Consider the following 25,920-nt stretch of genomic DNA (forward strand, 5'->3'; position numbering starts at 1 on the left):
CACTTTAGCAGCTAACATTCAGGATAGAAGAGGTGAGCAGCCCAAGGCTTACTTGGTGGTGATCTGCTAGAAACCAACTCAAACCTCAACAAAGACCAAAATAACATTAAATACATAGCTAAAGACTACACATTACAACGGGAATACACACAGTGAAACACTACCTACCTCTCTCCTGTCCCCACTGAGCTAATATTCTGCAGGGTAAACAGTAATCGGGATTAGAACATACAGTCCTTGGACACCAGGATTTGACAGACCACAGCCTCTGCCTATTGCATTTGTCACAAGATTTTATCTCCATTTTAATATTGTTCGCACTTTCTAAATCTAATAAAGTTTAAGCACATTGTGCAAAATATTTACATTACTATTTCTCATCCCCCAATAGAAATCTCACAAGGGAATATGTTTGGCGCCTCTGTTAATAAGCTATATTTTATTTTTCACCCAGGTATGTGTATCACAGCTCCAAGTGGATGGTAGCTGGAAATGCTGATTCACCAGTTCCTCCCCGTGTTTACATCCACCCGGACTCTCCAGCTTCTGGGGAGACCTGGATGAGGCAGGTGATCAGTTTTGACAAACTCAAGCTCACCAACAATGAACTGGATGACCAAGGCCACGTGAGTACCTCATGACAATGACTAAGCAAATCTACTGCCAATAAGTAACTGCATTTACTGTCATTTTGAACTAGAATTGACCGAATATCCCAAGTCAATGAATATTTGATTCTTTAGATACTGAAACACCAAATCTACCGAGTATTCCAAGTAATGGAGCAACCAAATCTACTGCCACTGAAAACCGAAGATTTCTGTTGGGAGACGTTTTTAGGCGTCCCTGGGCAATGGGGGGCACATGGGCTACCAGAGTGAGAAAACGTTTATCTTCAGTCCCCTATTGTTGCCCCCAACATTGAACATGAATATCCCTTTACCATTTGGGTCTTTAGGAGCTAGGCAGAGTGATCCAAGACTTACTCAGGGAAATTGTTTTATTTAGAGAATCAGATCACAGTACAGCTTATAACAAGTCATCATTGTCCAGTCAGTGCTTTGTATTAAAAGGTAAAGTACCTTAATTACAGCACACCGTTAAATGTTACCCATAAAATGCAAAGAGTGAAACAGTACCCACTATTATCACTGGGAAACTGTGTGTGGTAGGGTCTCCATCTATCATAACTTTAGGTTTGTTATGGTTTCTTACAAGTGGTATGAGGAGATCTTCATGATGAACTACATTCCGTTGCCCCAAGGGCCTTTGAAGTGTATTCTTCATTCACTACCTCAAGTCAGTAGGTCCAACAATAATAATACTGGCAAGATACAGCTATCTCTATGCTATTGGTGTAGCTGATGCAGTGTCTGTTGAAATTAATATGGTTCCTACAATATTAGTTGTGCATAGTACCTTTAAATCCTGAAGTTTAAGCCTGTCCTCCTTTGTGCTGCCAGCTGAGGTTTGGGTGCCCCTCTTGCTTGTGTGCATTTTTGCACACAGTCTCTACAAAGTGACAGAGCTGACACTGCCCCAGCCCATATGATCCGTGTAACGTTGTCCAATGTGCAGTTGATCATGTGTGCCTTGAGTTAAGAGGAGAAGAATTCGTATGGTCACATCTAGGCAGAGGCCACACTCACTTGCACTTGTTTGGGGAGAGAGAGGGTATCTTGTTTTTTTAAGCTTCTTTGGACCCAAAGTTCATGCCTACCACTTGAACAAACGTGCCCACCCTGGGTCACAGCTGTGATCTTGTTGCGGGCTCGAGGTAAAACTGTCAAATGCCATTGTGATTTTCTTCAGCACCAAGCTGTTACATGCAAGTCTTCTTGAGATTAAACCATATAATGTGCTTACAATTTCCTTTAGTTCCAAGTCATTACAGGATATGGATTGCATGAATGACCGTAATGGAAAAAAACTGTCAGAACTTTTAAAACAGAAAAGGCCAGTAGGTAACTTTTTCACCTAAGGTAACTGGTAAAATTCCTATTCCTTCTACTATAGTCAGTTGCTACCACTGCTGGCAGTTCTTCTAAGCCATTTGGGATCCTGCAGATTGCAGCGCTCTGCTCTAGGTCGCATACCGTTTCACTCAAGCCACCAGCACACATTGTGTGTTCTGAGGGTAAAAAGAAAAACGTACAGAAACAATATTCTTGGAGAACTCAGGGCTGTAGGACAAACATTCTGTCACTTAATATGTAAGCCATTAGCAAATCATGAAGCCACTAAGCACCTGAATCTACTGCCCATAGCTATAAAGAGTAGACTGAGTCATTGGGAGCCAAATTCTACCCACCTCCATCAGGAGGGCTATGTATTTCTATCTACCGAATACCACAAACCCTTGAGTATCCAAATATATTGAGTTCCCTCAAGCCACTGAGAGCCAAATCTTAGTGCATACCACCATGTACTTCCAATGTCTAGTAATATCTACTAAGGACAACCAAATCACCCAGTATCTAAATCTACTAAACACTTGCCCTCATTTAAGTGAGAACAAGAATTACCCAATGTCGCAAAATTTATGAGCTTCTCAAGGCATTGTGTACTCAACTGCACTGAGTACTCTAACCATTCAGTGCCTGAAATAACATATTACAGAGTAACAACAAAGCACTAAGTGTCAAAATGTAATAAAACCAAGCAATTACATTAATCCCTCAAGTCACTGAGTGCAAGAATCTATTAGGTACATTGTAAGAAATGGGATTATTTTTTGTATAATGGCTTCCCATCTCCAAAAATAATAACAACTCTTGTCGGGATGAACCCTCAAAATCACTACATTAACTTGACCTCAACCCAATGGAAGCTATGGCACAGATCAAACAGGCTTAACTTAGGGTAATATGTACATTATATATGGAGTATTAACAAAACAGTAATAACGTGGATATGCAAAATAATAAAAATCCCAAACTAAATTAGAAAAAAATAAAATAAGTGAATAAACAAAATGACACCAACATGATAAAAAATCCAATAAGAAGAATTAGAAATGCAATTTGTTAAATATATTTTAAGTAGGAATAGTGCCAAAAAGCATATAATGCATATGATAGCTAAATGTCGCAGTAGAGTGGGACATAGGAGCAATTGGATGCTGGCTGCAATGGAACATGGGTTGGACCAACCATGTTCTTCTTGGTCAAAGATTTTACCTTCTGACTTTAGTCTATAATCCACCAAAGGAGTACACCTCTGAAGCCCTCGAGGATCTCAAGGGTGGCACTTAGAGACTCACAGGGTGTGAGGCAGAGGCCAACAGCAGGATCCATTTCAGGTCCAGTTGCCACTGATCAGCTGGATAGTTCCAGGGAAAGCCTCTTGTAGCTTATGTATCACTATAGCTTGAACAGGAGGTCAGCCTTATGACTCTTGATGGCCACTTCTTTGTTCTGGGTAAAAGAGAGAGCAGGACTAGTCCTTTAGGGCTCTTCTCAGGTTGCAGACAGTACGTTCAATCATATTATGATCTTCCATAGATCCAGGAATATTCTAAAGTGGGTGTTTTTATTTTGAGAGGGGGAGTACCGGCACATCTCGAGAAAACCGTAATACTTTTAATTGGAGAGTACCAGCACTTCTCAGAAACAAGCAGGTACTCTGGCACAGAGTACCGGCACTTATATTTTTCCATCTTAGCTTGGGCTGTGAGTGCCACAGGTGTGTGTGGAGAGTATACCTTTATAATTGTAATGCTCTCCCACATCTAACACTAAAATTCAGTTTGGGACGCTCACTGTACCCACAATAAACCCAGAGACAGATGTCAGATAGAATAAAGCAGGGTTTTCCAGCAATCAGTCAGTGAATACCAAAGAATTGTTTTGGCATCCTCTTGCCTTTCCGTTCAAGTGCACCCATAATGTTCATATGTAAAAACCCAACAGACCAGTAGAGCAAGATTTTACACTCCAGCAGGATTTGACGCTGTAGTATCATTTAGAGGTCCACTGTGATTAGAGCCTGCCTGGCTTGGAGAGCAAAGAAGGACACCGTCTGGGCATCAACTAACATTTGCCTGTGACAGGGGAGGTCTCTTTTGAAGTTAATCCAGTTTCTAGGCTCAGTCCCACTTGCCATCCTGTCAAGGAAACATCACACATCCCCACACTCTGGCCTTTGTTCTCTGCTAATTACTGTCTGGCAGAATGGGACAGCAAATGCAAATGTAGCCTCCAGGAACTTCAGGTAGGGAAAATATGACTTTCTAAAAGTACATTTTCCCCAATGTTTATTAAGAATCAGACTTCACAATTGAAATGGCTTTTTAATAGCTATTGAAAATGGTTGTGTAAATATTTTTCTAGCTAACCCCATTCTCGGGATACAGTATTTACTCTGCACTCTGGTTTTCTACATAGAACAGCTAGGCCTGCTACAGCGAAAATAGCTTTTCAGTGCTAGTCATTGTAAGAACATGGTAGCATTATATTTGTACATTCCCCACTTATAAATACCAAGCACCCTGCCTTGTGGACTACAAGGCCTGCATAGAGATAACATTAATATTTAAAAGAGACATTCTGACCCATCAACACAGTTTATTTTGACATGTCAAATCCCAGTTTTTACAAAGCTACAGTCAAGCTGCACTGGAAGCCATGTTTTACACTGCCAGTGAGTAGATTGCACAGCAGGTGCTGCCGTCTAGTGACATTTAACATACAGGTCCTGGGTACCTTTTGCATCATATACAAGGGAATTATAGGTATGTTAAATATACCCATTAAGAATAGGACAATTTGACCATGTTTTAAGGGGGATCACAGGCACTTTACTACTGGTTACCAAGGTTAAAGTGCAAAGAGTTGTAAAACCAGCAAAAATGTAGGGTCCAGCAAAAGGCAAAAAATGCAGGGCAACCATGCAGAAAAGACAGATTTCCTTCATACATCAATTCACTAAGTAAACTGACCATCCAAATCGTTTGAATACCCAATCTTTAGAAGGATTAAAATCCACTCATCTCTAACATATTGGGTACATGTTGCAGCAGTAATATATGCCACTGGGCTGCGGTAAGATAGCAACCATAGATGCCTGAAAAACATAGAAAACTCATTTTAAAGGTCTCTTCTGAACCTTGTCCCAGATATGCCTCTTCTCAGACTATTCTTGGAGTTGGGTTTGATGTCAATATCTGACATTGTAGCTTTTGCCACCATGATGTATTGGCTATGATTAAATAGCAGCCGCTATGGGGCATCCTATAATATAGCATTTCTTGAAGTATCACCCCAGGTGAATTCCATCACAATAGTTGGTCAATATATGTAAAAAAATGTTTGAGCGAACTTGGCTTTTGTCATCTCTGCTACGATCCTGCACTTTAGAAATCCTAGATTTATGTATTTATATTAATTGTGACACAGCTGGTATGGTTAAAGATGCTTCCTTGAGTTTGAAATGTAAATTATGCATCGAATATGCACATTATTCATTCACTGGCTGTGAATTCATTGCAAATTAAACAAGCATTAACAAGTATTTGAAAGGTTTGTTCCAGATGCATGTTGCACTTTAGATTTAAAATTCTGATTACCCTACCCAGCTTTACTTGACAACATTTACAACCTACCAACCTATGATTAAACATTGAAAATGTGGGATTGGGGGTCAAGAAACATTGTGGTACTTGCTGCTGTTTTGCACAAGAACCAAGTGTTTACACTTTAAATGGTTTGTTCTAATTTTTAAGTGATTCGCAGTGACAACTTGTCATAAAGCATTTGTACTTTGCCTCAGAATAGATGCCCCAGTGATACAGATGCTTGCGACAAGCTATATTTGGTCGGCTTGAGTTGTAAAGAGAAGGCAAATGAAAGCCTTGCCTTATGCTTTTGTGTAACTATATCAGTATTGTTATGTATAGTCTCAAATGTATTTTAACTTTCTTTGCCAGTTCTGATGAATTACTGCCAATGCAAGCCTGGGGTGTGTGTTCTATTGATTGCAAGAATGTTTAGTGTTCCAATTTTAGCATGTTTTATATTATTAGCTTGGGTTTGGTTTTGGAATGAATGCTCTTAATTAATGAAAATGCAATTTAAGCTTAATTATATTCCCAAATAGGAATTATCAATGTCATATCAGCTTGCAAAATGCAGTGATTTTAAAACTTTGCAAATGTTATTAGTTCACAATTTGTGTACATTTATTATCGTATTGCTCTTATAATTTATGTGGTGCATATGTTAAACAATAAGATGCTAATAATATTGGATACTCTCTAGACTACTGAGACAATGAGAACTGAAATCTACAGACAATCCTTAAGTCATTGAGTACCTGAACCTCTTCAGTGCCCCTAAATCAGTAAGAAGTCAACTGCACTGAGTACCACAGGCACAACTGTACATGACATATGTTTTATGTTCCCTTTTAGGGTGCATTATTGATAATGTTGTGATTAATTTAAAACATATTTATCTGCTGACCAAAGTGGAATATTTAAACATTGTAGTAACCTTTACATACATAGAGAATGAAACTGTAGGCTTTATTCAGAAATGAGGATTTGCTAAGTCTGTGCATGACATATATTTTAATCATCCTGAGAAATTATGCATGGCAGTGTTTGGTACACATATTCCAAGAGTTCTAAAGTATAATGGTTATCCAAATCACCTGAAAATGTACTGAACTCCATCAAGTCATCGCAGCGTTCCAGGAGCTACTGAGCAAAGCAAAGTCATTTTGTATTCCCACGTCACAGGGCATCAAAATCACTGATGCCCCCCAGAGTAACCCATCATTTAAAGAGATTGGTAACTGGAAATCCCTGGGGTTCAGGTTCACAAAGCATGGTTATGAAGAGTTAGAAATCTGCACACACAAGAATCCAGCCAAAATTTGGAGTATTTCATTTACTTTTAAAGGTTTTGAAAGGAACCCCGGTGTTAAACCCGACACCCTTAGGGTGGTCTTTCCCCCATCTTTTTGCTTTCCTCCCTCCATTTTCCTCCCTTGGTTTTGCTGGTTTCAGGACTCTGTGCACTTTACCAGTACTAACTAGTGCTAAAGTACTTCTGCTCTCTCCTCTACATCATGGTAACATTGGCCTGACCTCAAATAGCATATGGAATTAAAGACTGTAGTAAAAGTGCATTTTATGTGACCAGGACCTGTAAATTATATGCTACTAGTGGGCCTGCAGCACTTGTGCTTCCTACTCCAGGATCCCTCTAACTATGTCTCAGACCTGCCATTTCAGAGCTTGTGTGTGCAGTTTTACTGCCACTTCAATTTGACTTTTAAAACACTTTAACAAGCCTGAAACTCCCCTTTTAATTCACATACATCACCCCTAAGGTAGGCCCTAGGCAGCCCATAGGGCAAAGCGCTGTGTAAGTAAAAGGTAGGACATGTACTTTTAAGTGTTGCATGTCCTTGTACTGAAACCCCCCTAAATTCATTTTTCACCACTGTGAGGCCTACGTCTGTCATAGATTAACATTGAGAATTCCTTAAAACACCTTTAAGCTGTGATTCCTAATTAGAAAGGAGTGGCTGTGTCACGTTTCTTCATATCTTTGGAATAGTAGTGATAACTCCTCTTTATTGGTATAGTCGGATTTAACAGTACTATTTTAGAAATGCCACTTTTAGAAAGTGGACATTTCTAAGCTCTTACAGCTCTGTGTACCAGCAGACTGTCTGGGATGAGTGACAGCTACACTTTGTGCATTCCATCTAGACAGCCACAAACACAGGAAGGTTAGGTATGCCTGAGTACTCAACTGCATTCTGATGGCTCTTCCTGGGCAGGCAGGGAGGGGAGGGCTGACACTTACACTTGAATAGGCAATGCCTGTTCCCACACAAAGGACTGATTACCCCCTACTGTAGTCTGGAGCCAGGGCTGGGAAGAAAGGACCTCTGTGCACTTCAAAGACCCTTCTTTGAAGTCTCCCCCAATTCAAAGGCACAAGTGGATATAAGTACTGGCCCCATGACCAGTGCTTAATTTGTGCTTGTTGTTTCCGGTGCTGAGCACCGGCACTTATTTGTGAGGGCTGGGGCTTATTCTTCAGCCTCAAGCAATTGCTGCGAGCAAAAGACACATATGAGAAAGATGGAAGAAGGAAAAACTAAAAAGCGTCATAGAGGGAGAAAGTAGAAAGTTGCAGGATGAGCTGAAGGGGCAGGGGAGGCCGTAAATGGATTGAAGAGGCCCGAGATGGTTTCATGATTACGCTGCCTCAGTATTCAGTGCTGGCAGATTTAATTAAAGCAGTCTCGTGTTTAAGAAAAGGGCTTTGAGCACCAGCACCTCTTTATTTACAAATTAAGCACTGCCCATGACACCAGAACTTCAGTACACTTTTGGATCTGTGAAGACTCTACTAGGAGGAAGGACTGCTGTGCTGTTTAAAGGATTGCTACTTTTTGAAATGGGTGTTCCTGGCTGCTCCTGCAAAGAAACCATGCATTGACCTTATTGTGCCAATCAGAACTGATGCTTTGCCGTTAACGCTTCACCACTGCATCTCCGCTGCTGTGAGGATCAAAATCACCACATTCTCATCAACAGCGCACTGCGGCTGTGAGGACCAGAGCACCACAATGCCAACTGCACTACACATGGGCCCCTCTGCGTGGTCCAGACTCAGTGCATCGCCTTCATCCTCACATCAACGCTGATGCATTGTTTCCCAGATTTTTTTAGTGCTTACCCAGAACTGACATTGCTAGTCCAATTGAAACCAATGCATCTCAAGAACCAAGGTACTTTTGCTCAGCAGGCCTTGCGTGGATTTTGTAGCCAGCCTGTGCTCCATTGCAGTCGGCCTGAACGTTTGACTGTGGCCTGGTCTAGTGTGACCAGATAGCCCCGGTTGGCACTATCTGCTTCTAAGCACTACAGTTTCAATTATTCTTTAAAAATTCATATCACAACTTCTACTTATTGAACTTTTGTTTTTATAGTCTTATTTTTGTTTATTAAACTAAGCTCTATTTTTCTAACGTGGTGTGAATTATTTTTGTGTGGTGTTTTCACTGTTTTACTGTTTGAAGTGTTGTACCAATACTTTACACATTGCCTCTTAAGTTACCCTCACTGCTCTGTGTCAAGCTACCAGAGGGTGGGCGCAAGTTAACTTCTAATGTCTATGGGCCAGATGTAGGAAGCAGTTTGCACGTGTCCCCTTCCTAATTGCGAGTCACAGTGCAATGCAAAATTGCTTTGTGACCATGAACGCTGTCGCAAACCAATCGCAGTTAGCACCCATTTCAAATGGGTGCTAACCCATTCGCAAAAGGGACCCCTTCCCCTTTGTGAATGGCATTAAAAACATTTTTCCACAAAGCTTGTGATAGGTGATAATTACAGCACCCAATAAATACTGACTACCATGGTGTTGGTTTGTAGCAGGGACAATAGGTATTGCATGCAGAAATGTCCAATTCGTAATAAGAACCTTATCCCTCCTGTCTGTGTGAGGCACAGATCTGCATTGGTTTCCAGGAAGAGAAACTACCAACAAATGCTTTCTGGATATGTGTTTTTGAATGTTCACTGTGTTTTTAGTGTCACCATTTACAAATGAGGAAAAATCATAACAGGGTCAGAAGATCTACGATCGTAAGTGCCATTAACAAGAATACAATTGCACAAATCCAGAATCACAGAATAAGGATTTGGAACTTAAATTGCTGTTTTTTTTTTTTTTAGTCAAGCCTACTAAATAGCGCAGGTGCTGTCTGAATGAATTCATATTGTGGCATACCAAGAACATACAGAGGCTTTGAGCCTACCCATTGCTTCGCTTTGGCTAGCTTTCCATGTCACTCACATTTGCCTGCTTCTTATTTGTGTCTCAGCATGTCAAACTTGTGTTTGCCCTTCTCATGGAGCACTGCCTCTTTAAAATCTCTGGCTGGCACTGCTGCTTACACTGCTTGCTTTTCATGCACTAATCTTTTTAATATTGTGTGAAGCACTCATTTAGAGTGTGTAGGTTTTTGAGCAGTCACCCTCCTGTATGTCTGTCCTGCTGCACACTGTGTTGCTTTCTGTTGTCTCACTGTTTCTATCTACGCTCCTCCCTCCCCTGTGTGCTTCTCCCCATTGCTTCCCCTTCCTGCACCCTCTGTGTTACTTTCCCCAACCCCCATTTTGCTCTTAGCTCCTTCCCTTCGTTGTTTATGCAGCCCCTCCTTTTAGCTCTTTCCCTAAGTTGTTGATGCATCCCCTCCAGCCCTTCCCTGTTGCTTTTTTCATCCTCTCCTGTGTTGCTTCTGCGCTCCACCTTCTTCATGTTGCTCTGCCATTCACCCCCAACATCCTTGTGTTACTGTGCCTTTCTCCCTGAGTTGCTTGCCCGCTCTCCCGCCCCCCCTCACCTGCCAGTTTTAAAAATGATGCTTTTGTGCAATTTATTTTATTTGGCGTTACCAATGCAACTCTGATCAGAAACAATAATGGCAAAAAATCACATGCATCATTTTATAGACAAACACATGCATGGTGTACCTACCTACAACATGATGCACCAAAGGTTTTTTGTTAAGTTTGGCCACGCTGCACAACTGCAAAGTCTGTGCAGTGTGGTAAAAATCCACCGGCAAAGCCAATAAGCCACAAAGGCGAGAAATATTATGGTAGTAGTACAAAAGCTTGTTTTAACTTCAAAGTTTAATGTTTCGAATACCGAAGTTGCGAATACCGGCAAACTAGTAACTTTGTAGGGGTCTTTTGCAAGGCAACCCTACATTTAACGCACCACTTAATGACTAATCTAGTTTCAAAAGGGTGGGAAACCTGAAAACACCGGAAGTTTCCAGTGCACTCGGCCCTTCGAAAGTGGATTTTATGAACCAAAATACTGAATTTCTTATTGCGCACAAAAACTGTACCTGGTTTAACTTGCCCGAATGCCCTTTATGCCACAAAATAGTGAACATTTTGGAAAAATCGAAGCACCAGCGTTCAACGCTTTTATATAATCATACTTGAGAAAAAACAGTGGTGGCGACATCACTCACATATCTTTGCCATTGGTCACTGGGGTAAGAACCTTGAGAAACCTGTCAGAACGGGGATATCACTTTGCCTCAACATTCCGGTCACTTTGCAAATTAATCACTTTTAACTACTTACTCTAGTTAGGAGGCAGAGTAATTCCGCAACCGCAGCAAGTCCTTGCCAGTTAAACCGAGTTAAAGAATGAGAAGGGACGTGAATACCTTCGAAGAGTGCACACGTACCTCGAGGTGTGGTCTATTGGCGCTGAGACGGACTCCGAGGCCCCACACTGTCGAAGAGAGGGTCAGACACACGTGCCCCCGTCTGACACGACACAGCGTTGATTGGGCCTGAGTGAGCGAGGCGTGCGGGGTCGGCCGTTGATTTACGGCGCCCTCTGCCCCAGCGCCCGCACAGCTGAAGCTTATTACTCGGCCTGCGCGCGCGCGAGGGCCCAGGGCGGGCTCCGTGGTCTTTCAATTCGACACCGTCTAATACGACAAAATCTCTTGATATTAACTTCTGCCTCTCTGCCCCTCCTTGCAGGAACATGACAGATGTAAGCCCGGGCCTTTCAGCAAACCGCACAATGCAGACATTCTTGATACCTTTGCAAGTAATTAGACCAAGGAATTGTTTTCAGACAGGATATGCCCTCGCAGGGAAACTGCGTGCCATAAATAGACGAGCGTAAAACTGGCCCTCCTTCAAAGAGGGAATTAATTGAGATCTTGAGGGACGCGAGTTCCCACAACTTTATTCGCGGAGGTTGCATGTAAAGCCTGTGACTAGCGAAGAATATCCTCTGACAGGCAGTGCAAGGAGAGGTGTGTTTTGGAGGAGGGGGCCTCTGATCCTCACATGGAGCTGCACACGCTTCAAGCATAACTCTTACTGCCTGAAAGGCGACCGGGCTCACCATGCACACCCTTACCCACACCTGTGGTTGGCAATCACAGCCTGTGTATTCCGAATAAGCAGTGACACAAAGACAGCCTCTGCCAACAGTATTTTGTTTGCCACATAAACTGTAACAATTTGAAACTAGAACATGCTTGAAAAGGTCAATCCTGCACATCTGGTATTGTTCTGGGTCTATTTAGAACAGAATAGAACACTGAAAAGGTGTAATGATGATTTAAAATACTTTAAACAACATTTAAATTAAAGTTATGCAGCGTTTGAATGTAAATTTTATATTTAGAAGTATCAACCAACCTCCCTGCTGATTGAGTTATGTAACAATTTTATCTAAAATCTTAGATTTGCTGCAGTTTGGGCATAAATTAACCTCATCTTGGCATGTGCGAATTTCAAGTTTTAGGAACTCAAAATGCAAACATTGTCTATCTATCTATCTATCTATCTATCTATCTATCTATCTATCTATCTATCTATCTATCTATCTATCTATCTATCTATCTATCTATGTTTTCCACTGGATAGAAATGTAAAATAATGGTGTTGGAACATGTACTTACAAACTAGACCTTGAACAAAAAAAAAAATGAAAATGTCACTGGCTCATTAAACCCAATTCAAACAAACAGCCAACCCTAAACAACAATAGAAATTATGAATGGCACTTGGCATTTACAACAAGGAAACCAGGTGCAAATAATACAATTTCTTTTGAAACCAAAACTGTAAGTTTCTATCCTACCAAACACCAATGCTCCCAGATTAGAAAGCAGAGCTCATGGCAACTCTTTCTTCTTGTCATCTGAGATTCCCGTTTTTTGCGATTGATGTTTGCATTATTTCCTCGATTTAGTTACACCTCAGGCACTGTTTTCAACATTTCCAGAGGCCTTGTTTGATGAGGAACAGGGCCACCTGGCTGCTCTTTGATTTTTTTCTTTGTTACCATCTACTAGTACTACCAATAACCCAAAGGATAGCTATTCATTACTATCTCACCTGCCACATCCTATCAGTTCCATAGAAAAGTAGTGATATTAATAATCACTTGGCTTCACTGTCACCAATTAGACTGAATTAATAGAGCTGTAGCTTTAAAAAAAATACAATTATGTATGCTGTAAATAGTTGCCTACTTTTGTATGTCACATGATAAGATGAAGCCCTCAGATTACTTTATACCAAAATGTTACAAAATATTTTATGTATTCTGTCGTGGGAAAGCAAGTTCTTCTTTACAATAAACAAGAACCTTACTGAGATCGCAGCACCAATTTTAATATAAACAGACATGCAGGGCCAGCTTTTGGCACAGGTGAGCTGGGCCCATGCCCAACACAGTGATCTTCAGATAGGCACAGGAGTTAGCTCAGCATTCTCCTTCTGATCTGGTTCTAAAGAAAAGTGTTCTCAGCATTGTTTTCAAAGGCTGCTGGCACCCCTATCCACATTTTGCCTGTTTTTCTTCTCATGGTCCTTATTTCTCTTGCCCCCCTCATCTTCCTCCTATTCCTCCCATTTTTCCAACACATGACAATTAAAGATGACAGGTGAGAGGAGGCACCAAAACTTAGTTTCTCCATAAGGCGTAACTGTGCAAACGCCAACTCTGTAAACAGGTTTACGTTTTAGGTCGCTATCACGTCTGGTGAAGCACTCTTAACATGTAAAAGACTCCCTTTAATCTGTTCAATATAACACACATTCAATGAAACTCAAAGAACTTGTGAACAGTTTTAGCTAGTGGTGTTTGTATGCCCAATTATCGTATATGAAAAAAATCTTGACAGTGTCCAGTGTCGAACTGCATAAATACTATCATTAAACACTCATTTTTTTAGTGCAAATTATTAGCCATTAGCAAAATAATCAATGTTTATATGTATGGAGGATTGTGAGGCATTAGCCTGTGATTGTAATTCAGGGAGACAACTGTATCATGTTTCAATTCTGCAAAGATCCAAGAAAACCAAACATTTGTATTTTTTTGGTTTATTTTGATTTATGAAAACCATGACTACACTATGTTTATGCACCAAAAATATGTTTTCAGATCAAATTGTTTCAACAGGAGAGTACAGGCATTTAATTTATCTGGATTTATGGTTTTACAAAAACACTATGACACAGACTAAATTAAACAGTTCCCAATTGCTGGGCTTAAAAAGTGTCTCTGTTCATACTTTAAATGTGGGTAGGAGGTAATTACACGAGTCAAAGACTCTATGGGCCTCATTACAACCTTGGTGGATGGGATACTCCATCACAAACGTGACGGATATCTCGCTCACCGTTTTAAAAGTTTCATAGGATATAATGGAACTTGTCATATGGCGAGCGGGATAGCCGTCATGTTTGTGACAGAGTATCCCATCCTTTGAGGTCAAAATCAGGCCCTATATCAGAATCGCATGATCACTGTATTCTTCCATTTTCCATTATACACCACCAGTGACTCCTTACAGCCACTAGGGGAATGTGATATAGCCAAACACCGAGAAAGGTCTGTGAATGGTTAAGCCATGTGTGTCTAGTAGAGACATTTGAATTTTATCACATTATCTGTAATTGCTACAAAGTTGTAATGATGTTTTAACAAGTACTTTTGTCACATCAGGTTTAAAAACGGACTCCTTTGCTTTCAATTGTAAAAGAGCATTGAATTACTTCTTTAATAGTTCTTTTTAAGTTGGACCAGCAGGAATCAAGAATCTCAAGACTCTTGAGTTGAAACTTTACAGGCCTACCTATGAATGCTTCACTGAGCCGTGACTGATGAAAACATCATTGGCAGTATGTTCTCTGAGACAATCATTTATAGACTTTCTGATTTCTTTGAGAAAGATAGAGACCCAGATTGTTTTTTCATAAGTAGTTCTCAACTTTAATGTTAAAAAAGTTTCTTCGGTAGGAAATCTTGTCTAGCGTGAACTCTTATGCCAATACTCACATTGTTTTGCTTATAAAAGAGCAGGGAACACTTTAGCATAGTAAGCTTGTATCATAGGAAATAGAGTTACTGACTGAACGTAACACATTCATCACAACAGAAGCTAGTTTATCACTGCTATGGAAATCTCTTAACCAGCTTCATTTCCAATCAAAGGCAACTTTAGCACCAGCTTTTTGAATTTAAGATACCTGGCAGGTTGAACCTCAATCCGACTGCAGCTAGATGGTCACAAAAAAGGAAAGCCTGGTTACCATTCTACACAACATAACACACTTTTAAAAATAATGTCCATGGCATTGCTTTTTTGATCAAACGCACACAGAACCAGGTTTTTAAACTTGTGTACAAAGAAAGGCTTATAAAATGCTTCTTTTTATATTGATGTGCGCAGCTATCAGGCTTATGGTGTGATGACCATGCTCTGAACAAATAAAACTATGTCTTGCTTTTGAGGACTATTATTATTTGATAAGACATTTGTATTAATATGCATTTTAATTTTTAAGAATCCTTGTCACAAATATTATTGAATTGGATATGAATGGCAGTACATAAGAGCATGGTAGTAGATGGTGAAATGCATCCAGTTGATTTAGGTGATGATACAATGGGATATATGCTTAACAAGAACTTCACATAAGAGTCTATGTCAATAGTCCAATTCTAGTCTGCAGATGAAAGGAGAAAGGGCAGGCGATTCAGGAAGCTCCTTGGATGCACATTGTTTGAAGTGGACAAGGAGCCTCTTGAGGTTCTGTTTGACAGTAAAGGCGGGGTGCCTGATGACACTAGGGTGAGGGTGTTTCAGTACTGGGAGAGATGACAAATATCAATTTACTGGATGTAAAATTGCAGCTTTTTCAGGAAAGAATATCAGTGAAGGTATTGAGATTCGCCAAACTATCAACAATACAGATATTGTCGCTACACAATTTTTGATATACACGCAAATGACTCTAAACCCTCTTTCCGTAGAAATGTGAAGAGTAACTTTGAAGAATAAGAAGTTAACTCAGGTCTAAAACAAGCAGCAAGTGTGTTTAGCTGGATTTAGTAATTTTTAAACGGAGTACTATTATGACAGCCTCAGCTATATTACAATCTATCTTTTTGCAAGTCTGTTTCCAGTTTGAAATATTGGGCAAGATCAAAAATACATGTTTGTATTGAGTGTTTAATACAATCATTTGGCAGAATTTCCTTTCTAAACCTTTTTGTAAATGTCTTCCTTTAGATCATCCTTCATTCTATGCACAAATATCAACCCCGTGTTCACGTCATTCGCAAAGAGTGCGGAGAGGACCTTTCACCTGTAAAGCCTGTTCCTTCAAAAGAAGGGGTCAAGGCCTTCTCCTTCCCTGAAACCATTTTTACCACTGTGACTGCGTACCAGAACCAACAGGTACATCTTTTGTTTTTCCACATTGTTTCAGAAGATTTCAAAATGAATATAATATGAATATAATCCAAACTCCATGAAATTGTGTGTAGAACGAATGATTTTCGAATACATTTACATTTTTGGGACTATTAAAGCTATTCCACACTACTTCAGGACTAGATTGCACTGTGACAGCAGTTAACTGCAAAGTAGCCCATTTAGGCTTTGATTTCCATATACATAGGTTGATCAGTGATTGTGTGCTCTTTGGGGATGCTGTGGATATAGATACTCAAATACAGATAACACATAAATACCACTGAACAATTTTATTTTCCACTCTAGGTAATATGGTTGTAAAAATATAATTCGACTTGTAGTCACGTTTTTGTTCAATAGTTTACTAATGAGGGATAGTTTCACAGTTAAATATGTTTCACCCATGTAGTTGCAGTCTGTACTGTACTGTGCTGTAGTGTGCATGCCTATTTAAATGGCACTGGGAGCAATGGTGTTTTGAAATCACTATCGTAGTACAGACGTGTGTCTGCTCTGAGTAATCAGCTTGGAAAACTTTCCAAGGGTATTTTTGAGTCATACACAAGTTTTGTGGTGTGCGTTTGCTTCAGACATTCCAGCTCAGCTCAATGGTCTCAAAGTTGAATGTCAGGTGTATGTGGCTACATCACCAGACATGCATAATTGCTATGGCTGTGCAGAAACATCCAAGGTGGTGAAAAAATCTCAGGTAAGCACTCCATGATAAAATGTCATTTAGGCCCATACAAAAGACGAGTGCAGTCTTCTGAAGGGAATGGAGGTGACAAAACCTTTGCAGTCAGATTCGCAGTGGGAGGCTGGTAACAGAGATATTCAGTAAAGGCCCGTAAACATCATAGCCACAGAGAAAATGATGGTAAAGACCACAGGGGATGAAGAGGGAACTCATTGAATGCCACCGGTTTACTCCAGAGGCCCTTGAGCTCTTCCCTCCTCCTCACAAAAGCAATGGTTCTCTCTCACTTTGAAAACTTTGAGTGTGATATGAAAGGACCTTTTCCTTGCTCTTGTGTGCCATCTGTATGACTGGAGAGCAGCAGCAACATATCGACCTCAGATGGCCTCTCAGTGAAAGTCAGCGGGTTCTCACAGCAAGACTAGACCTGAGCCTTCATTTTTAGGTCGAGCACAACAGCGTGCAATCGGTGCTTTTCCGACGTGTCGGTATACATGTGGGCTTTTAGCCACCCCCACCGCACGCCCATCACTATCACTCGTTCATGGGCTCACCTTTAAAAAATCCTTTGCTATCATTGGTAAATGCTTTCTGTTTATCCCTCGTAAGGGAGGTTTTGTTACCGCCTTGCAGACTGCCCCGTAGCATGGATTATTGCACGTTTGCTGATACGTTTGACTGCAAGTGAACTTCTTTTTCCTTTTGTGTCTTTCCTCACTCATGGTGATGGGGCCATGGCACTGCTCGCTTATGTCAGCTGTTTTACTTTTCATTTTCAATTTATGTGGCAAGAAAATTCCAGTTACGAATTTACAGCGCCAATAGCTCAAACTCGAGCAAACGCAAGACCCATTGCATTGCAAATGCTTGTTCTTGCTATGGTTGAGGAAGGTTCTCAGTATGCAGAAGAGCCTACCTCCTTGTCCTCAGGCAGGAGGAACAATAAGAATTCTTCCTCATTTTTCTAAGCTCTCCCTGACTCTTGAAATAGCCCAATAGCAAACATTTGCCCGCAGTATAGTACTTCTTTAGTATTAGTACAAATAATTATAGTTGAAACAGAACATGTGAGGTAACATTCTAGCTTATTTCTAAAGTTTGTTGCAGCTGATTGAAAGACAGGCAGCCCCACAGGTCTGATGCTTCACTTGATTGTTCAGAGCAAACAAACCAAATCTTCATTGCATCTTCTTTGCTGTGCATTCAGATCCAGGGCAACTATTCATCTCATAAACTGCAATGTTTCAGAATTCTTAGTGATGGTCAACATCCCAATATACCTTGTACCGATGTACACTCACTCCAGAAGAGTTCAACCAATCAGAAGTTGTTGCTGGGTCTACAGCTTATTTTCCTTACTGTGATAAATAATACAGGGGATGAGCTCATGGTACATTGCTTAGTTGCATTGCTTAGCTATAGGTGAACAAATGTCCTGTAGCTTGTCCTCTGTCTTTGCTGCAGCACTAATTCTCTCAGGACACCAGCTGACTTGCTTGACCCTGATCAAACCACCTAATTGAAATCAGCCACTCTCTGCTCTATTCAAGTGTTTGTTCATTCAAACGAGATTCACAACTATCTGGGTCTAATGGCCTGTGCATGGGGCGGAAAGATTAACAAACGCCTTGTGTGAGGTGAAAGGAGACGTACCTACCACCAAGAGTTACAGTTGTCTCAATGGCAACCCGCAAACTTTGGTTATACGAACACATGTACAAGTAATCACAACGCAGTACATCAGCTTGCACTCACATGACAATTGAGGAATCCAGTCATAACAGATTGTCCGTATTTACAAGAAAGGCCTCCCTAAAATAGGATAACGCTAAAAAGGCCTATATCCAACAAGTAAGGCAAATGGTCAACCACCACCACCCACAAGTTGTGTCATGGTGTTATCTGTGCAACAGTAGGGAGGACATTGTTTTCTTAATCAGAGAGGGAGTTTATGGCTTTAGTAAATCTCTTGCCATTTCCGGGGTGGAAAAGGGTCAGATACCAATTTGTGAATGCCTTGCGGGTTTCCACAAATTTACAGGCGTAATCGCAACTAGCAAGGCTAATTTCACACCTCAATTGTGTGATTTATTACAGCAGATTTCTCCACACTCATGGCAGAGAAATCAACAGTACTAAAACCATTACCACTACCTGGAATCCTTTTTTGAATTATTGGTAACATATATGGAGGGATTTGTGGCGGCTTACATGAATATGTATAAAGGAAACTAGCTGTGATCTGTTTGGTGAAGAAGATCTTAAAATTATTTGCTATGAGATTATCAGTTTCCACGTTCCAATTGACCATGCTTACCAAATGCCTCCATTTTATGTGAATTAGACAATTTTAATCATTCAAATTCTCTGCCTTTTACAATTATCTGTTAAAAAAGATGCATTCATAAAGATTTTTCTGTGACATACTCTTGTAGTACTACTGACTTACTCCTGGTTTCCAGTGTGTCAGGAGTTCTACAAATGTAAGTCGCACCTACTCACAGCAATTTCTTTGTGAATCAGGTGTTTAGTGTGTATGTTGAACTCTGGTATGCAGTGTTTTTCTACAAGGAATGCTAATTTTACAGTTGTTGTTTTGACTGCCTGGATGGTGTATAATTACTATGAGAGGCATAGCCATCTTGATTTGGTGCACCAGGTTTCCCCTCCCTTTGCTTTACTTACAGCTGTAGAATACTGAGCTCATGGCAGACTTCACTTGAGCCGGTATATCTCAGCAGATTCTGATTCAGTGATTGTGGCACTATCATTTGTTTGCGTGGCTGATATTTCTGAGCACCACGATGCTACTAGCTGCAACATAAAATGTTGTTAGCAATTTAATAGGCAGAACCTTGCTATGATCATCAAACAATCTATGCATTCGCCCATCCATCTGCAAATCCATCCATCGATCCAACCATACATCCCTACATCCGTCCATCCCTCTCTCCGTCCGTCCTTCTGTCCGTCCGGCTGTCTGTCCATCCATCCATCATTTGTCATCATCACATTTCTTATCTATTCAACACTGTTACATTGGTATAGCATATTCGGAAATGTCATTAACACTTGCATATTGGCGTATACTAGTGTTTTACAGTACCAAGTGCACAATACCATATTTTAAGAAGTGAATGCAGAAATACGTTCTCAGATTAGTATTTTATTTCTATGTTGCTTTCCCACGCCTTGTCCTGTTGCAAAGAAATGTTCTTCTTCGTTGCTATTCAATTTACCAGAACGGATAAAGTTAATAATTCAGAAAGCTGCCACGTGCCGCCTTAAAAAAAAACACTTACGACATATGGTTCCAGGTAGAAGTAAGTGATCAGTGGCAATCAGGGACACGGAACAAAATATTCTCCAGGCACGTTTTATCAATTAGGCTAAGAACCATGGGGCCAGATGTAGGTAAGTATGGTTTTGCGAGTTGCAATTTGCGAGTCATAGAGACTCGCAAATTGCAACTCGCAAAACCACATGCAGAAAGGTGTCTCAGACACCTTCTGCGAGTCGGTATGGGGTCGCAATGACCCACCTCATTAATATTAATGAGGTGGGTCGCAAATTGCGGCCCCATACCGACTATGGGCACTCGCAAACATGGAGGCCTGCTGTCCTCAGCAGACCTCCATGTTTGCGACTGCTTTTCAATAAAGCAGGTTTTTTTTTTCAAAGTGCAACTCGTTTTCCTTAAAGGAAAACGAGCTGCACTTTGAAAAATAAACCGAAACCTTTTGTTTCGGTATTTTTCAGGGCAGGTAGTGGTCCATTGGACCACTGTCTGCTCTGAAAAATTATTTTTGTGATCATTCACAAAGGGGAAGGGGTCCCATGGGGACCCCTTCCCGTTTGCGAATGAGTTACCATCCACTTCAAGTGGATGGTAACTGCGAGTTGATTTGTGACCGCTTTTGCGGTCACAAATCAACTTACATCGCGGTGCGAGTTGCAAATAGGAAGGGAACACCCCTTCCTATTTGCAAGTCGGAAACACATTTTGCGAGTCGGTTCCGACTCGCAAAATGTGTTTCTGCATCGCGCACAGGCATTAGCGCCTCGCAAACGGCGTTTTTCGCCGTTTGCGAGGCGCTAATGCCTTGCTACATCTGGCCCCATATGTCTCAAACAAATACTTTCTGAGTAAATAAACTCGCCAAGTTCTCCGTCTGGGTGTGAACTGTCCTGGAGTTTATCAATCTTATATTACTACTTCTCAACAAAACCAACGTGAGTGCATTCCAGGATTGGGGTGAATACGAATTGCATGATACGTTTTATACATTTCAACCATTTCACTATACATCAAAGATGAGCCGTGTGGACGCAAGGGCTTTACCTGGGAAAACATACTCTCTTGAGAACCACCCTCAGTTCCTTCCCCAGAGAAAGTGGGTGATTGTAGTTTCCACAGGATGTTTCCCCCTGGGTGGCACGCTCAGTACCACACATGTGGAATAACAACAGATACAAGTGAGGTCACCAACCCACGCTGTGCACTTCTCCCTTATTAATACACAATTCCAAACGAGTGTTTTCGGCGTTGGGGAGTGGGGCTGTGCTGTACAAACTACGATTATGCTTACCTCAGTGGTTTCTATTAAAATCTGAAACGTAACTGGCAATGTTCCAGTTTTAGCAACTGACTCCAAAAACATTAACGGCACAATAACAAGGGTGTTTCAGTTCTTGATTCATATATTTACGAGAAAAAGATCTTGTGCCAAACCACTCTAAAGAAATCGCACAAGAGGAGCAAGATTCTTTGACTGCGGTATTGATGCAGCCAAAAGCATGCTCGAGTGCAGCTCTGCTCCGGATCACATTCCTCGTTGATAGAATTACATTTCTGTGAAAAGCCTCCGAGAAAGAAACACATGCACCCACAGCAAATGTCTGAAGCAAAAACATGACCAAACGGGATATTGATTCTTGCATCCCAAAGTAATCAGATTTCAACACAAACATTTACCCTTAACTACCTCTTGTGAAGCACCTCTCTAACATTTGGTCAGGCGTTCAAATGATGTGTGAACTACAATAGAGAACACACGTTGTTAAAGTGAACATTTACAAGGGCATAAGTACCACTAGTGAAGCAAGTGATCTTCATCAGGGCATATGGGTGTGAGGGGTGCACAGCCCCTTTCATATCTATTTTGTTACAGCAAACCACAGAATTGGGACCCATGTTCCCCACTTTCATTAGGAAATATGGCATCCTTTCTATGCTACCTACATTAAGGGATCTTTTTTGAAATGTGAGAGTATATAGGCACAAAAGCTTCTGCGCATAATTGTATGTGTCATATGGTACGTAATTATCCGAATCTCCTAATAGCAGAGTTAATCTTGTAGCAAGGTGTCCCACTGAGCCTAGATTACATGCAGATTATGACACAGCACATACCCAGAAACAACGACCAGCTACTGCGAAACCCAGGCATTCTGACTCTGCCCAGCCCACACTACAAGGGTCTCTGTAAAACAATTAAACTCTATGAATTTGCCAGTGTAAGGAGCATTCCATCATTGGTTCAAACAGTAACCACAACACTTTGCAACAAACGGACAAACCACAAATAACACCAAGGATCCGATTTAGGGTTTGCTGGACAGGGTTCTACATCACAAACACGATGGCATACCCTATCACCAAACCCTAGTTCCTCTCATTCAATGTGGAGTGGGGCAGACAGTCATCATTCTGACAGGGTGTTCCCACTGGCATTACTGTTGAAAAGCTTAATCCAATGGCCCAATGGGGGAAGCTTCCACGGTGTTGAGGCCATTAGTTTTTTTTTTTAATCAATCTCCTCCTTTGGGAGTTTTTTTTTTAATACAAAAAAGTGTGGCACAGAGCTGTCTTAAAACTGTCTTAAAACGATGGTCGTGCTCCCAAGTTTCAGTGCTGTCTTTGGAGCTACAACTGCAATACATTCTTTAAAGGCACAGAGATCATTGAAGGGCTGACGGTGATGTCATAATTTAGTGGGCAGTAGTCTAACTGGGGTGGCAGAAGAGATGTCCTCTGCCACCCTAAAGCATCAAATCAGGCCCCAATTTGAGAGGCTTTTTAAAAGAATGCTGTAGATTCTCAGTCACTGCTGATTTTAGCCAAATTTTCTCTATAATGCAGCTTGATCATGCATAAGAACCTGAACAATCAAACGTTCTTCCCAAGGATCCAAACACTGAGAATAAATCTTTGTGCTACAAACTTGCAGTCATGACAACACACATCCCCCTCCCCCTCTTACTGCCCCAGACTACTTTGGGACTAAAGAGAGACCCATTTTACACATCTAAGAATACATTACTAACTCAGGCTAACCAACCATCAAAGAACTGTACCTCGTCCACCAGAAAACACTTTGATTTCTCCAGTCGGTCTATTTCTGTTTCCAACTTATAACTGATTCACATCAGTCAGCATTCACTCCAGTCAGAAGTTTAACCCCTTCAGTGCTCATGACGGATCGGTTATGTAAAGAGCACTGGTGGCCATGTGCTGAGGACGTAACTATTCCATACTCATCATATGACCATTAAATCCCTCTGCTGTTTGCAGCAGAGGGATTTTGTTTTTTTGTTTTTCTGCCTCGAGACCTAGGGATGAGCTTCCCCAGCCACCCTAGGAATTTTTTGTTGTTCATTGTAATGACGATCATGAGGACAGCGCCTTGACTTCATTACATTGAAAGGGAAGGTGAAATGAACCAATCAGCTCATTTCACTTTCACTGCTTTGGTGCGGGGTAGAATATCATTAGACACCAGGGATTTAAAAAACTATATATGTTGGGGAGTGGCGCCTTGGGCAAGGGTCGCTCCCCATTTTGGGGGCAATATTTTGGCCATTTTCTGCACACCTAGAAGCAGATTGGCCCTATTTGTAGGCCAATCTGGCCAGGGGAGGAGGAGAGGGGGCAGAAAACCACTAGACACCATGGATTATACTTTTTTATTTCTAGGAGTGGGAGCTGCCCAGTATAGGCATGGCCATGCCCCCACACCCCCAAAAATGATAAACAGTCTTTCTGCCCTACCGGGGGGGTAGATGGGGGCAATTACCCCATCTGACCCCTGGGGATTGGGAGCGACGGAAAGCCCACTAGACACCAGGGATTATTTTTTTTAATTTGTAGGGGTAGGGGCTGCCCAGCTAGGGTATGGCCATGCCCCCCCTCCCCAAAAAAAAAGATAAACAGTGTGTCTGCCACCCTGGGGGGCAGAAAGCCCACTAGATACCAGAGGTAACTTAAAAAAAAAAAAAAGTTTTTGGGGGGCTGGCCAGCATGGGCATGACCATGCCCCCAACACCCCCCAAGAAAAGGGAAATAGTCTTTCTAGCCATGGGGGGCAGATGGGGGCAATTACCTGTATCTGTGTCCCCATGGGCAGAAAGCCCACTGGACCCCAGCTATTACGTTTTATTTTTTTAAATTTGTATCGGTGGGGGCTGCCCAGCATGGGGATGGCCATGCCCCTCTCAAAAAAAGGGAAACAGTCTTTCTGATCCCCCTGGGGGGCAGATGATGGCAATTACCCCTATCTTCCCCCTGGGGGGCAGAAAGCCCACTAGACACCAGGGATTACTTTTTTATTTATATGGGTGTGGACCGCCCAGCATGGAAATGGCCATGCCCCCACCCCTCAAAAAAGGGAAACAGTCTTTCTGCCCTCCCCGTGGGGACAGATGTGGGTAAATGCCTCTATCTGCCCCCGGGGGCAGTAAATCCACTAGACTCCAGGGATTATTTTTTTATTATTTGATTTGTATCGATGGGGGCTGCCAATCAGGTGCATGGCCATTCCCTCACCCCCCCTAAAAAGAGGGAAACAGTCTTTCTGCCTCCCCATGGGCAATTACCACCATCTGCCTCCCGGGGAGGGGGGGGCGCAGAAAGCCCACTAGACACCAGGGGTGGGGGGCTGCGCAGCATGGGCTTGCACCCACCCCCTCAAAAATGGCATAACAATCTCTCTGCTCTTCTGCATATTAAATAATCTCACCCCAATGGCATGCAAGAGGATATTTGCTTCTTTTGGGTGTTGTTTTTACAAATGTGCCAGTAGAATTTTGCTAACTCTCAATATAATCCCACTTGCAATGGTGAACAGTTGTACCTTTTGGGCATGGGTTGGCTGCCACCTGGAAAACTCTACCAGACCCAGAAGGTTCTGAAATCGAGACATCTTGGGAAGTTCAGGGTGTTGTGCTTCATATCCATCCCACACCATTTTCTTACCCACAGTGCCCCGCAAGCCTCAAATGTTGACTAAAAACACACATTTTTCTTCATTTTTCTGTGATGGAAACTTCTGGAATCTGCAGAAATCCACAAAATTCCTACTACCCAGTATTTCCCCACTTCTGCCGATAAAAATGCTGTGCCACTTGTGTGGTTAGGCCTAGTGCCAGCAACAGGAACGTATTTAAACAATTTCATTAAGAGCTCCCATGAAGGGGCACCCATTGGCCTTGTTTTGATGAGTTCCTGTCAAATAAATATTAACTGATCACAAATAATATGACACTGCTCATATTAAACATACCTGTGAGGACAACAATATTAAGCAGCAGGGTGGATCATTAGAAAATAGGGGGTCCTTGCACAGCAGTGACATATTTGATCAAATAAATGATGGTAACCAAACTATTGTAGCCCCTGAAAGCAAACTAAGCACGAGCTGAATAAAATAGTCAAACTGGCTACGCTGAAAGAAAAGAGGTTATGTCTAAAAAGCAACATTAAATGATAAAGCATGGGTGAATCATTGGTGAGAAGTTAATATTGTGTTTAGAACAACATACATATATATATATATTTAATGTCCCCATCCTCCACTGGGGAGAATCCTAAGCCCACACAATCTTAGTAGTTGCATACCTCTTGAAAAAAGAATGAGCTGACATAACCCTGTTCTGCC

At 41.5% G+C, this 25,920-nt stretch overlaps 1 protein-coding gene across 1 annotated transcript in view; it reads left to right on the top strand.

Annotated features, from left to right (window-relative positions):
* Window positions 1-25,920, top strand: part of TBX18 (T-box transcription factor 18) — a 65,517-nt gene that overhangs the window by 15,758 nt on the left and 23,839 nt on the right. The window contains exons 4-5 of the mRNA XM_069235589.1: window positions 455-626; window positions 16,102-16,269. Of these exons, the coding sequence (XP_069091690.1) occupies window positions 455-626; window positions 16,102-16,269 (340 nt within the window). The remainder of the gene's footprint in view (window positions 1-454; window positions 627-16,101; window positions 16,270-25,920) is intronic.

This window comes from Pleurodeles waltl, chromosome 5 (assembly GCF_031143425.1).
Source record: "Pleurodeles waltl isolate 20211129_DDA chromosome 5, aPleWal1.hap1.20221129, whole genome shotgun sequence".
Lineage (NCBI taxonomy): Eukaryota > Metazoa > Chordata > Amphibia > Caudata > Salamandridae > Pleurodeles > Pleurodeles waltl.